The sequence below is a fragment of the Nerophis ophidion genome, linkage group LG08 (genome assembly GCF_033978795.1).
Source record: "Nerophis ophidion isolate RoL-2023_Sa linkage group LG08, RoL_Noph_v1.0, whole genome shotgun sequence".
Lineage (NCBI taxonomy): Eukaryota > Metazoa > Chordata > Actinopteri > Syngnathiformes > Syngnathidae > Nerophis > Nerophis ophidion.
In genome coordinates this window covers 61,601,421-61,615,734 of record NC_084618.1, presented here as the reverse complement: position 1 = coordinate 61,615,734, position 14,314 = coordinate 61,601,421, and the positions used below count along the sequence as shown (strand labels likewise).

Here is a 14,314-nt window from a genome sequence, read left to right as displayed (position 1 = left end):
GCAAACTCCTCTAACACGATAAGGTTGCAGCTCAGAGAGGAGAAAGTGAAAATATGTTTTTTTTCAAACATATTTTTTAAAAATACATATTTTTTTAAATTATCGCAGATGTACAGGAAAATGTCAAATAATATGGTCCCTGCAAAAAAAATCAAGCATACTGTACCTATGGACACATATACAATAGCTGAAATTTAGTTCAATGTTTCTACTGTTTACATTGAATAGTTGAATAATATTTAAACATAAACAACATGACTGCAATATATTTATTTCATGCTATAAATCACAAATGGCTATTCACATAAAATAAGTTAACTAATAGAATAAACATTGTTTGTATTCTTTATGATTTTTGCATTTCAAGCAGTTCGAAGTGGAGAGGGAGTCGAATAGACAGAAATTGGCTATAAAATCGAAGGCAAAATCCACTGAAGCAGAAACAAAAAGGAAAGTGCAAGCTTCTCAGAAATTTGCCAGGAAGGCTCATGTGAGAGTCATCAAAGCAAAAATGTCAAATTAATTGTGACGATCTGTCACATTCACGTTGGGTTGTGTTTCTTTGGTTGGTGTTTGTTTCCTGCCAGCGCTCTTGTTTTGGTTCCAGTTCCTGCTTGGTTCCCCGAGTGCTGTTTCCCCTCACCTGCTGATGATTGGCAGCCTGGCCACACCTGTTGTCAATCAGCTGGCTGCTATTTATGCCTGCCTCACCCTCCAGTCGGGGCTCAATTGATTTGTTTCCTGGTATCCTGTTTGCTGTCTCCTTTTTTCCCTGCATTTTCATTTAAAGTAAAAGTACCACTGATAGTCAGACACACACTAGGTGTGGTGAAATTACTCTCCGCATTTGACCCATCCCCTTGCTCCATTACCTGTAAGGTGAGGAGATCAGTGAGCAGCAGCGGTGGCCACGTTCGTGAATCCTTGTAGTGATTAAACCCCCAATTCTAACCCTTGATGCTGAGTGCCAAGCACGATGGTAATGGGTCCCATTTTTATGGTCTTTGATATGACCCGGGGTATGAACCCCCAACCTACTGATCTCAGGGCGGACACTCTAACCACAAGGCCACTGAGCAGGTTAAAGTTAAAGGTTTTGACTTTTAAGTCGTGTTTTTCTGCGCTACGCCTGCCTCTCCGCATCTTGGGGCTCACCACAAACAAATCATGTCAGTAATGTGTGAATGAACCAAAGTAATGTGTGAATAATGTAAATAACTAGATGAAACATCTGTTGCTGTGAAGTGAACACCAGTCAGGTTGTAAATACTGTAAAGAGTAGGCTAACCCAAGGGTTGCCCTCCTTCTCCCCACACCAGGGCACCGACCTGGCCTGGCTTGACCTGCAGCCCCCAGACCCCCAGCTTATTTTCAGTCTTTTTCATTAAGTTCAAATCACATGCTTGATTTTGTAGAAGGACCTTAAAAGCAGTACAACACTCCTGTAACTGACAAAATAATTACACCAAAATCAAATGTCTACTGTAGAGGACGCTGGTTCTCCAGAACATACAAAATAAGAAGTCCGGCCCCCTTGTCCTTGGCTTTCTCTAAATGTGGCACCCAAAACCATTTAGTTGAATATCCACGCCATATACCTTCCAAGCTATTTTTAGATGGGCGCTATTTTTTGACAACCTCTCTCAGCCACTGTCAGGACACTCGCCCACTTAAATCAATTAGTTGGAGGGCGCAGCGGTAATAACCCACGGGGCCGTGGGTCTCAGTGAGTGAGTGAGTGAGTGGTTATTACAGGAAGTGCACTGACTGATTGACTGGACGCTGCTTTTTGTGGCTTGATAAACTGTTAATTAAAACATGTTTTTATGTGATCTGGAAATTCTTAATTAGTTGCTTTTGCAGATCTTAAACGTTCACACCTGCACAATTCAACATTGTCATTTGTTAACAATCATACTCGGCAGCAACCGATCCAATGTTGTTATAATGTTAAGGAGCAAATCGTCACTTAGCATTTTTATCGCTGATGAGTTTATTGTAAGCAACAGTACGGCAAGTGTAACACCAACAGCTGAGTAGTACAACCAACATTTTAGGTTGTGACTTCAAACCCTGGGTGAGTCATACCAAAGACTAGAAAAATGGGATCCATTACCTCCCTGCTTAGCACTCAGCATGAAGGGATGGAATTGGGGGTAAATCACCAAAAATGATTCCCGGGCTCAGCCACCGCTGCTGCCCACTGCTCCCCTCATCTCCCAGAGGGTGAACAAGGGAATGGGTCAGATGCAGAGGACCCATTTCACCACACCTAGTGTGTGTGTGTGACTATCATAGATACTTTAACTTTAACTTAAATTTAATGCAGAGGTAGATAGACCATTCATTATACACATGCAATTCATGATAAAAATGTTCAAGCGTAAGCTTTTACTTTGTTTTCTCCGTAGCCTCCACCCTAATCATTTCACAATGTGTGTGTGTTTTAGCTGGATCCAGAGAACACCGGTTACATCGCAGTGGAGAACTTCACCAGCCTGGTGGAGCACCATGAGCTGCAGCTGGACCCCTCCAAACTTGACATGCTGTTAGCGCTGGTGCAGAGCAATGAGGAGGGCCAAGTGTGCTACCAGGAGCTCATAGAGCTGGTGAGTACAAACCACCACCACGCATCCACCTTGCAATGTACAGGCTGTTAAACGTTTCCATTCCTGGCGTTGTAGACACACGCACACACACACACACACACACACACACACACGAAGTCTTGTCAGATCTCAGAAAGGTTAGGGAATTGATTCAGACGGAGGCGGTGAGCTGCGGCGTAGCGAAAATTGACTGGTCTGTTCAGGTCGTCGTCCTGCAAAAGGGAGGATCAATCTGCGCTGTTTCCTTAACGTGTGGGTAAATGTGGATAGTTAACCTCGCAACACCTTTTTAGAGAGTAGAGTAGTCTGGCAAGAGTGCGCATCATAATTAAAAATGAAGTCTGCGCAACAATCGGCAACAATTTGTGGTTTCCTCTCATAAAAATGCAGGTACAATATGTTATGAGGTTATCTTGAAGTAGGACAATTGGAAAGTAAATCTGTAATTGCCACGGCAACCCCCACATCAACTTCCTACACCAGGGGTGCCAAACGTATGGCCCGAGGGCTGGGTCAGGCCCGCTAACAGGTTTTATCTGGCCCGCGGGATGAGTTTGCTAAGTATGAAAAAATAACCTGAAATGTTTTAATGAAAGAAACTGCTGTTCTAAATGTGTCCACTGGATGTCGCAATAGCAATTCTTTGTATCTTTGTAGATGATGCTGCATATGTCAGTCGAGGGAAATGATCAAACTACATGAATAACATCCTGTAATTTGATTTTGATATTTTTTTTTATCTTGATAGATGGAAAATTACCACCAATGAGTTGATTGACGAACAATAGTTTTCACATAGTTTATTCAGAAAATGTAAATAACGACAAAGATAGAATACTATTAAACGCAAGACGTAAGTGTAAAAAAAAAAAAAAATTAACATTATGATTTGTAAATTTTCAGAATGTGCTTGTACTCACTTTTAAACAAAGAAAACAATCTGAAGTTGTCTTTATTTTTAAGTTATTGTGCCGTGGTTTTACCAGTCCAGCCCACTTTGGAGTAGTTTTCTCTCCATGTGGCCCCCGATCTAAAATGAGTTAGACACCCCTGTCCTAAACAGCACAAAGCTTATAGTCCAATACTTTTTGGGTGCAAGGTGTTAGTTACAACAAAAGAAAAGAGACACTGAGACACTTATCCAAGCGCATGTCAGCCTAATGCAGATTACTTTTGATTACAGTAGGCTGCCTCTGATGGTAGAAAGTGCTAATCAAAGCTAATTTGCCACCTCTCTGCCTCACATAAGTGAGAATTAGTCTGATGTATACAGTGGGGCAAAAAAGTATTTAGTCAGCCACCGATTGTGCAAGTTCTCCCACTTAAAATGATGACAAAGGTCTGTAACTTTCATCATAGGTACACTTCAACTGTGAGAGACAGAATGTGAAAAAAAATCCAGGAATTCACATTGTAGGAATTTTAAATAATTTATTTGTAAATTATGGTGGAAAATAAGTACCGTATTTTTCGGACTATAAGTCGCAGTCTTCTCCACAGTCCAGCGGGGGGGTGAAACCTGGCCAAACCCCCCCCCCCCCGAAAAAATAAATAATACGGTATTTGGTCAACCATTCAAAACTCTCACTGATGGAAGGAGGTTTTGGCTCAAAATCTCACGATACATGGCCCCATTCATTCTTTCCTTAACACGGATCAATCGTCCTGTCCCCATAGCAGAAAAACAGCCCCAAAGCATGATGTTTCCACCCCCATGCTTCACAGTACGTATGGTGTTCTTGGGATGCAACTCAGTATTCTTCTTCCTCCAAACACGACGAGTTGAGTTTATACCAAAATGGATACATGGATGATACAGCAGAGGATTGGGCGACTGTCATGTGGTCAGATGAAACCAAAATAGAACTTTTTGGTATTAACTCAACTCGTCGTGTTTGGAGGAAGAAGAATACTGAGTTGCATCCCAAGAACACCATACGTACTGTGAAGCATGGGGGTGGAAACATCATGCTTTGGGGCTGTTTTTCCGCTAAGGGGACAGGACGATTGATCCGTGTTAAGGAAAGAATGAATGGGGCCATGTATTGTGAGATTTTGAGCCAAAACCTCCTTCCATCAGTGAAAGCTTTGAATGGTTGACCAAATTCTTATTTTCCACCATAATTTACAAATAAATTCTTTAAAATTCCTACAATGGGAATTCATGGATTTTTTTTTCACATTCTGTCTCTCTCACAGTTGAAGTGTACCTATGATGAAAATTACAGACCTCTGTCATCATTTTAAGTGGGAGAACTTGCACCATCGGTGGCTGACTAAACACTTTTTTGCCCCACTGTACAAGAGAATGCATATAAATGTAGCGAGCATCTTGCAATATGATGTAAATATATGCAATATAGGCCTGCTAATAATAGAATATGGAACGTTAATTGGAAAGTGGTTGTTGTTTGTGAAATTCAACACATTCGTATTTAAATGTTTTATTAGTCGCTTGGAGTGTATGATAAATAAATATTGCTCTCTTTGCCCACATGGTCAATAGGGTATTCAATTAAATAATGAATAAATGCTACTTATACTAATTCAATTAGTATACTGCACAACACAGCAGCGACATAATCAATGTTGTAAAAGCGGTAAGGAGCAAACTGCTGAGCAAGTAGCAGCGCGGCCAGCGTTGTACACAGCTATTACTTTTTGTGCAAAATATAAAACCTCATTTTAGAGGGTTGCTTACAGCCACAGCTGTTAAAGCCAATGATTTGTAGGCCTGTGCTATTTAAAGGGTCTCAGTGGTTAATTGCTTTTGTAGACCATACTTACTTACTTAGGCCCATCGCTCCCAATGGAGCATAGGCCATCAATGACTCCTCTCCATGCAGCACGGTTTTGGGCTGTCCTTTCTGCCTCTCCCCAGCTGGTTCCCAACCTCTTCAGCTCCGCCTCAGAGTCCCGCCTCCAGGTGTTTTTAGACCATGTACTCTGCAATTATAGGTGATTCTGTAGTTAATTGAATAGAGGCGTTAATTGGGACATTCACGCTAAGTGGTGAGATAACATTTTGTTGTCACATGATTAAGATTGATCTCTACTTTTGCAGAACAATCCAATATTCTATAACTATCGGTGTTGGTAAAAATGGCGTCAGTGCCCACGCGCATGTATCGTAAGTCCGTTTCTCAAATCACATACTTACCTGCTTAACCAGAGGTGTAGCATTTAAAAAATGTTTTTAAGTTTCTCTGTGAACACATAAACTTTGAGAACTGGTGAAGCTGACGTGATGATAAACTAGTTTGAGAAGAATGTTTGTGTATTATTCATAAGACTATACTACTTTTCTGGTTTGTAATTATTGACTATTGTGTGTGAAGTCCTACTTAAGGTTAAATTCAATTTAAGAAATAGGTAATCTAGTTAAGATAAATTGTATGATGTTTGATCAAATTTGGATGAAGGATACTTTATTTGACTTATTTTACTTGTATTTTTTTAATTTCACTGATTGTAGGCCTAAATGCTCTTTTGTGTCTTTTTTACCTCATTTTAATTATGTTACTTTACGGATTTATTTTTATACATTTTTATTTCTATGCATATTATATGGCACACCTCAATCTAAGAGTTCAGATAAGTAACAAGTGTTGTAAAATTATGTATAGAGTGTTTTTATTCTTCAATCAGTTAATATAAACATATTTGACGTTGAAGATGTAATCAAACATGCTAGCGTATAAAATAGCGAAATGAAAATTAGGTAAAAGAGTTACTAAATCAATTACCTTTTGGGAGAAAGAATTTGTATCTATACCTAATTACTTTTTTTAAATGTAAGATGACCAACTCTGATAACTAATACATTCATTGTGGAATAACATTTGAGTGGATGTATTTATCCAGTTAATGTAGTCACTCAATTCCCTTGTTATGCCTACTGACTTGCAAAGTGACTTCAAATTTGATAATAAATTGAAAGCAGATTAAAATGCTGCTGTGACAATACCTTGACTTTGCAGACAACGTGTGAGGTCATTATAATACTGTAACATTTCCAAGCAGGTCATCAGCAAACAATCAGCAGTGCCCTTCTCTCTCTCTCTCTCTCTCTCTCTGTCTCTCTCTTTCTCTCTTGTCCTCTTATATCCATTCCTGGTTCTTCTCTGCCTCCATCAGTCACTTTCCAGACACATTTATAAGTACCACTCCCTAATCTGTGACAAATGACAGCCTTTTATTAGCGCCGGTGTCTTTTATTGATGTCATTTAGCGAGCACTGCCCTTTGTTTGAAGTCAAGTGTTTGTGTATGTGTGTGCGACACGTGACAGGCGATGATGACACCAGTAATACACATAGTGTCAAATCAATATCTCTCAGGCAGTGTCAGTCAGCTTTGTTATTTTTTTTGTTAAGCCAGACTTGTTGACGCCACTCATGTGTTAGATCCTTTAGGAATTTTTGCAGGGTTACTTAATTTTGGATTACACAGCATATCACAAGGGAAAATACTAGAGATGTCCGATAAGTCCCAAAAAAAATGCTTTAAAATGTAATATTGGAAATGATCGGTATTGGTATTTTAGTTATCGGTATCGGTTTCAAAAAGTAAAATTTATGACTTTTTGAAACGCCGCTGTGTACATGGATGTAGGGAGAAGTACAGAGCGCCAAAAAACCTTAAAGGCACTGCCTTTGCGTGCCGGCCCAGTCACATAATATCTACGGCTTTTCAAACACACAAGTGAATGCAAGGCATACTTGATCAACAGCCATACAGGTCACACTGAGAGTGTCCTTTTAAACAACTTTAACACTGTTACAAATATGCGCCACACTGTGAACCCACACCAAACAAGAATGACAAACACATTTCGAGAGAACATCTGCAACGTAACAAAACACAAACACAACAGAACAAATACCCAGAACCCCTTGCAGCACTAACTCTTCCGGGATGCTACTATAAACCCCCCAACACCCTAACCACCCAACCCCGCCCGCCTCAACCTCCTCATGCTCACTCAGGGAGAGCATGTCCCAAATTCCAAGCTGCTGTTTTGAAGCATGTTAAATAAAATAATGCACTTTGTGACTTCAATAATAAATATGGAAGTGCCATGTTGGATTTTTTTCCCATAACTTTAGTTGATTTATTATGGAAAACCTTGTTACATTTTTTAATGCATCCAGCGGGGTATAACAACACAATTAGGCACAATAATGTGTTAATTCCACGACTGTATATATCGGTTGATATCGGTATAGGTAATTAAGAGTTGGACATCGGTATATCGGATATCGGCAAAAAAGCCATTATCAGACATCTTTAGAAAATACACTTGAGTATACTATAGAGTAGTCAGTTTATAATCTGTATAGCAGTATTGATTTGTGAAAAAAGGTCAGCTCTTGTCTGAATAGTTGGCAACACATGTCCAAAATGTGATTACCATTGTTATCTCGCTCTGCCTTAATCCTCTTGAACATGCATGGAACTCACCAGTGAGCTTGTGGATGGTAGAGACATGGCTCCCTTCCACATTTATTCCGCTTGACTATGCTCCATAGGTCCTCAACTACTGGTTCAGGTCTGGAGGAGTAATACTTCATCCCATCCGTCACCTTCAGCATGTATCATCTTGGAAGTGTGTAGGGTCTCCTTATTCCAATTTCACAAGGGAAGAAATCCGGGTCTGCACTCATGCAACCCCACACCACAGTGCTATCACCGCCACACTTGAATAGAGGCAAGACACAGTATCTTAAAATACCAGTAGAGTGGAAAAACAAGTTGATATTATATGCTTGTTTCATTGTATCCATTAATCTATATATAGTTGTATTTACAATCCACAAAGTATGTGAAAATACTGTCTAAATATCACAAAATGCCACAAATTCAGTCGGCCAGTTCCAAATATCTTCTGCAATTTCCGTTGATTCTACATAGTAACACTTCTGCATTTCTGGATACACACAACAATTTAAAAGCGATGTGCTGTTTATCATTCACAATCTTTATGTAAGACAAGGTCACATTTGTTTGGCTTTTTTATACATTTGAAATTGTAGATAAATAGCAAACAATTGAGGCAACAGATCGAAGGTCCTCTGTTGGACCCATTATACCCTCTAAAACAGTAGTTCTCAAATGGCGGTATGCGTACCCCTGGGGGTACTTGAAGGTATTTCAAGGGGTATGTGAGATTTTTAAAAAATATTCTAAAAATAGCAACAATTCAAAATCCTTTATACATATATTTATTGAATAATACTTAAACAAAATATGATTGTAAGTTCATAAACTGTGAAAAGAAATGCAACAATGCAATATTTAGTGTTGACAGCTAGATATTTTGTGGACATGTTCCACAAATATTGATGTTAAAGATGTCTTTTTCTGTAAAGAAATGTTTAGAAGTAAGTTCATGAATCCAGATGGATCTCTATTACAATCCCCAAAGACGGCACTTTAAGTTGATGATTACTTCTATGTGAGAAATCTTTATTTATAATTGGATCACATGTTTATTTTTCAACAAGTTTTTAGTTATTTTTATATCTTTTTTTCCAAAGAGTTTAAGAAAGACCACCACAAATAAGCAATATTTTGCACCGTCATACAATTCAATAAATTAGAAACTGATGACATAGTGCTGTATTTTACTTCTTTATCTCTTTTTTTCAACCAAAAATACTTTGCTCTGATTAGGGGGTACTTGAATTAAAGGTTGAGAACCACTGCTCTAAAAAACATTCAGTAACAGTCAACAATATTCCATTTACATGTTGTGACCTGAATATTAACCAAATATGAGTTATATTGTTATAAGTGCGAATTCAGACGGCCTATTTTAGCGGTGCATCGATACCAATGGGCTAATGCTATCAGCTTATGCGGATATTATTGACACACTGAGCCGACGGCTGCGTCTGCTTTTGGCTCAAACTTGCTAAAAGTAAATTCGAGATCATAATTCATGCATCCGTCACTTGTTAGTAGACAAATGTGGGCGTGGACCGACAGGCTGGTCGACTTTGACATCTGCCGATATGGCGAAAAAGATGCTAGTTGCGGCAACTTTTTTTTAACCCTTTGTGAGTATTGGGATTGAATCTTCATCTAAACGAGATTATATGCGAGCGTCGCATCGGTTGGTTTCCCAGCGAGAGTGGAAATATAACAGTAAGTGTTTGGTTTCTTATAGTTTATTTTGTATGTTTAGCACCTACAAATGCTGCTGATGACTATAGTATCAATCAAGCTGCATCCGTTTAGCACTTGACTTCTCAAACCTATAGCTCATCCTCCTTGTGTTCAGACACAAATATACACTGTAAGGATCTGGATCATAATTTTTCTGAGAGTAATATTTTCTGGCTGTCACAATGTATGCTTGATTATCATTGTTGTTGATGGGGAAGGGATCTGTGCTTCCTAACCTTCACGTCACGGATCACGTGACTAGCTTGCTTATTAACTCTCAAAATGGCTCGGGAATGTCCAGAAGATTGATACTAATTTGATCTATATATCGCAGACTTTGGAATTCTTTTGGTGTCATAAATCAGATATATATGATAATAGCTTCAATATAGAGGCAACTTGTCCTTCCATTATACTGGTGCTTGAATGACACTTTTTCAATGTATAGTAAAGCTATGCTGCAATTCAAGCTGTACATGGACTACTCTATATTGAAGTTTGTTTCTACAGTATTGTCCCTTTAGAAGACATACCCAACGTTATCTACGTTTCGGTTTTAACAGCATTTTTTTTGCCAAAATGCTACCCCGACTTTCTTGGTTATTATACGGCCAAACGTTGTTCTTAACAAACTAGACTGTTTTTCCAAAGAAAATTGTGTGTGCTAGAATCTTGATAAAAAAAAAGATGACAAAAGGTAAATATTATTATGTTGTTTTACTTTTAAAATACATTCTTGTTTTCTACTTAATATGCAATGGGGGTACTTTGGTCCAAATTTTGCATAGGTTTTACAAACCACCTTTAGGCCACTTTCTGGCCGTCTTTTCAAAATGCGTTTTGTCGGCGGTCTTATTTTCATGCCAAAGTCTTTCTCAAGTCCAAGCCCCCTTCCACTGCATCTCCACCCCGTCAGCCATGTTATAATTTTTAGCGGATCTATATCGAGTCTACTGACAAATATAAATTACAACTATGTCCTACTTTTTATTAAAAACTATTTTCATTAAACAACAACGGTGGAGGATTTTTTATATGCATGAGCATGTATGAGCCAATCCGCCCCAAAACAAGAGGATAGAGACAAAACATCAGAGCGGAAAGAATAAAGGCTTTACGAAAGTAACGTTTTAATCCATAAAGCTTTAAATATAAAGGCTACATATTATTATGATGTCTATGTCCCTATTCTAAGTGAATGTGTACATTCATGCAGGAATATTGTATTATAAGTAGCCTGTTTATATCGCATCTACATTACAAGCTAACAAAAGCTACAAGCTAACAATGCTATATGGCTAACATATTATTATATTTGTTGAACTCCTGTTCAACTTACCACTTCATTATATCCACTGTCACAATAAGTTGTGGGAGCAGTCTCAGCAATTCACTGTATTTTGGGGTAAATTGTTGATCAAGGGTGATGGGTTTAAATGCAGAGAATAATTTCGCCACACCTAGTGTGTGCGTGACAATCATTGGTACTTTAACTTTAATATTGTCTTCCGACCGAGGGCGTATTTTAGCCTTAGCCAGGGTCTGTGCTTCCATGTCTGGGTGCAATTCCCGTTTGGTCCCGCGTCAGATAGTCCAAGTATGTACTCTGTCATAAAACACAAACGTTAAACAGGGACTTCTTACTGAGGCTGGGAGTCTGTAGTGACGTGTGCTGGTTAATACAAACTGTGAAAAAGTTTTTGTTTGGAATACAATTGCGTTCAGGAAAATAAAAATGGCAGACTAGGGCAGAGGTCTTAAGGTAAACCTCTTCCATGTTTAGGGATATCCGCTGACAATGGCAAAAACATGTTACAATTTTTTCAAATACCACACTACTCATTTAAAACAAACCGAAGGTGTTTTATTAATATCCCCCAAAGAACATTGCCAACAGGTTAAAAAAGTTGGTTATACATAATATTAAAATATTAACACATAGAACGTGGGATGCTCTCCCCTTATTTTTTTCTCTGCTTATCGCCCATCTTCACCAACAGTCATCAAAGGAAAAAGTGATATAACATTTTTTTTTTTTTAAACAATGTGAGTGTATCGGTACACAGGTACCTGGATTGATCCAAATGTAAAATTTAAAAAGCCATTGGCCAAATTACAAAGTAATTAATCGGTTTAATTTATCTGCTACACTGACGGAAGCTTTGTCTGCTCCGTGTCTACAGCGCTCTCTGTCTCCCGCTCTCTCTGTGTGTCCATGCGTGTGCGTGCTATGTCTGACAACAAGGAAAAGTACCGTCCATATGAGTTAGTACCGAAATCATGGTCCCAATAAGGAAAACCATTGCATCTAATAGAGAGTCAAACACTAGAGTCTGAGAACATTGATCCAAAGTCAGGATTTTTTGTTGATTTAATATGCATTCTATAGTAAACATTGACAGGCGCAAACGCAGCAATATATAATAAAACAAGAAAGCAGCTAAAAAAGGAAATTCCTATTAATCACTGAAAAAACCCGCCAGGTGAACAGCTGATTTTCCAACTTTTGGTGCTGACGTAAAATAACCCGCGTCCCATATTTTACTGTAAGATGAACAAATACACTATGGTACTAAAACTATAGTGGCCATTAACAGTTAGCTTCTACAGCTGTCTTGCCCAAAGTGTGGCACAGGGGCCATCTGTGGTCCGTGACTTGTTTGTCTTTTCGGCCTTAAGCACATTACAAAAAAAAAAAAATAGAGATCTCATTTGCACCCCTGGTGGTGAAAACCATCAAAATTAGGGGTGTCCCAAAATGAGGGACTTTTAATATTTACTGTTTGTCCGTTTTAAAAGTGCTCCCCTTCTGGCCAACATATGAAATAACAAGTGTTTGTAAAAATTCGAAGTGCTGCCACTCTGGCCAACATATGTAATAACAAGTGTGTGGAAGAAATTGAGATGCGCCCCCCTTTGGCCAAAACTAGTTTAGAAAAATAATTAAATATGTATATAGAGACATACTGTAGTACAGTGGTTCTCAACCTTTTTTCAGTGATGTACCCCCTGGGAACATTTATTTAGTTCAAGTACCCCCTAATCAGAGCAAAGCATTTTTGGTTGAAAAAAAGAGATAAAGAAGTAAAATACAGCACTATGTCATCAGTTTCTGATTTATTAAATTGTATAACAGTGCAAAATATTGCTCATTTGTAGTGGTCTTTCTTGAACTATTTGGAAAAAAAGATTTAAAATAACTAAAAACTTGTTGAAAAATAAACAAGCGGTTCAATTATAAATAAAGATTTCTACACATAGAAGTAATCATCAACTTAAAGTGCCCTCTTTGGGGATTGTAATAGAGATCCATCTGGATTCATGAACTTCATTCTAAACATGTCTTCACAAAAACCCTGGGGGTTACGCGTAACCCCGTTTGAGAACCACTGCCGTAGTAGCTTGAAGTAAATACAATTAAAATTAAAAAACAATTACAAACAAAAACTTCAAAATAATTAACTAAAAGCCTACTTTTTTAATATTTGCATAGTATGTATATATTATTAATATTGTAAATACAAATCTTTATACATCAGAAAGGGTGGTCCTAAAGTGGTAGGCATTTTTCTCAGGTCTCAAAAAGATAACAAATAGAAGGAAAGACAATCTGCAAAATGCACACAATTAGGTGCAAAGTTTAGAAGCAATTTGTATTTTGAAGAGGAACAGAAAACGTGATTAAACTGTTGCAATATGCAAAGACTGTAAAACCAAACTGAAGTACATCAGTAACACGTGACGCAAAGGCAAGGCTATATAAGCTAGCTCAATGTCACAACAGGACAAAGACACAAGTATCTAAGGCTTCTTTCAAACCATACTTGGCCATAACTCAGCTTGAGGCAAGGTAATAATGTCTTTAATAGCCTGTTTTATTGTTAAAGACTTGAGATCGCACAGTTTTGTGGATAACGAGGGCTTTTGGGACATGGTAAATATCGAAGCCTTGGCCCAAGACACCAATAACTTCTGACAAAATACATGCCAGAGCTGTGTAATGGAATTAAAGGATTAAGTCAATTTGCGCCAGTAGTGAAAACTATACAAGGACCTGTATCAGATTCCATTAAATTGCATTTAATTGGATCAGATTAAATCAGATCGAATTCTACCAAATCAAGTGAAATCATATTTTGAAATGTCTTCTGAATTGCATTCTCCATGTATCTAGATACAGTGGGGCAAAAAAGTATTTAGTCAGCCACCGATTGTGCAAGTTCTCCAACTTAAAATGATGACAGAGGTCTGTAATTTTCATCATAGGTACACTTCAACTGTGAGAGACAGAATGTCGAAAAAAAATTCAGGAATTCATATTGTAGGAATTTTAAATAATTTATTTGTAAATTATGGTGGAAAATAAGTATTTGGTCAACCATTCAAAGCTCTCACTGATGGAAGGAGGTTTTGGCTCAAAATCTCACGATACATGGCCCCATTCATTCTTTCCTTAACACGGATCAATCGTCCTGTCCCCTTAGCAGAAAAACAGCCGCAAAGCATGATGTTTCCACGCCCATGCTTCACAGTAGG

The 14,314-nt window shown here is 38.2% G+C and overlaps 1 protein-coding gene across 3 annotated transcripts in view; it reads left to right on the top strand.

Annotated features, from left to right (window-relative positions):
- Positions 1-14,314, top strand: part of rhbdl1 (rhomboid, veinlet-like 1 (Drosophila)) — a 144,523-nt gene that overhangs the window by 61,359 nt on the left and 68,850 nt on the right. For all 3 annotated transcript variants that reach the window (XM_061909262.1, XM_061909261.1, XM_061909263.1), the window contains one exon: positions 2,451-2,609. In XM_061909262.1, the coding sequence (XP_061765246.1) occupies positions 2,451-2,609 (159 nt within the window). The remainder of the gene's footprint in view (positions 1-2,450; positions 2,610-14,314) is intronic.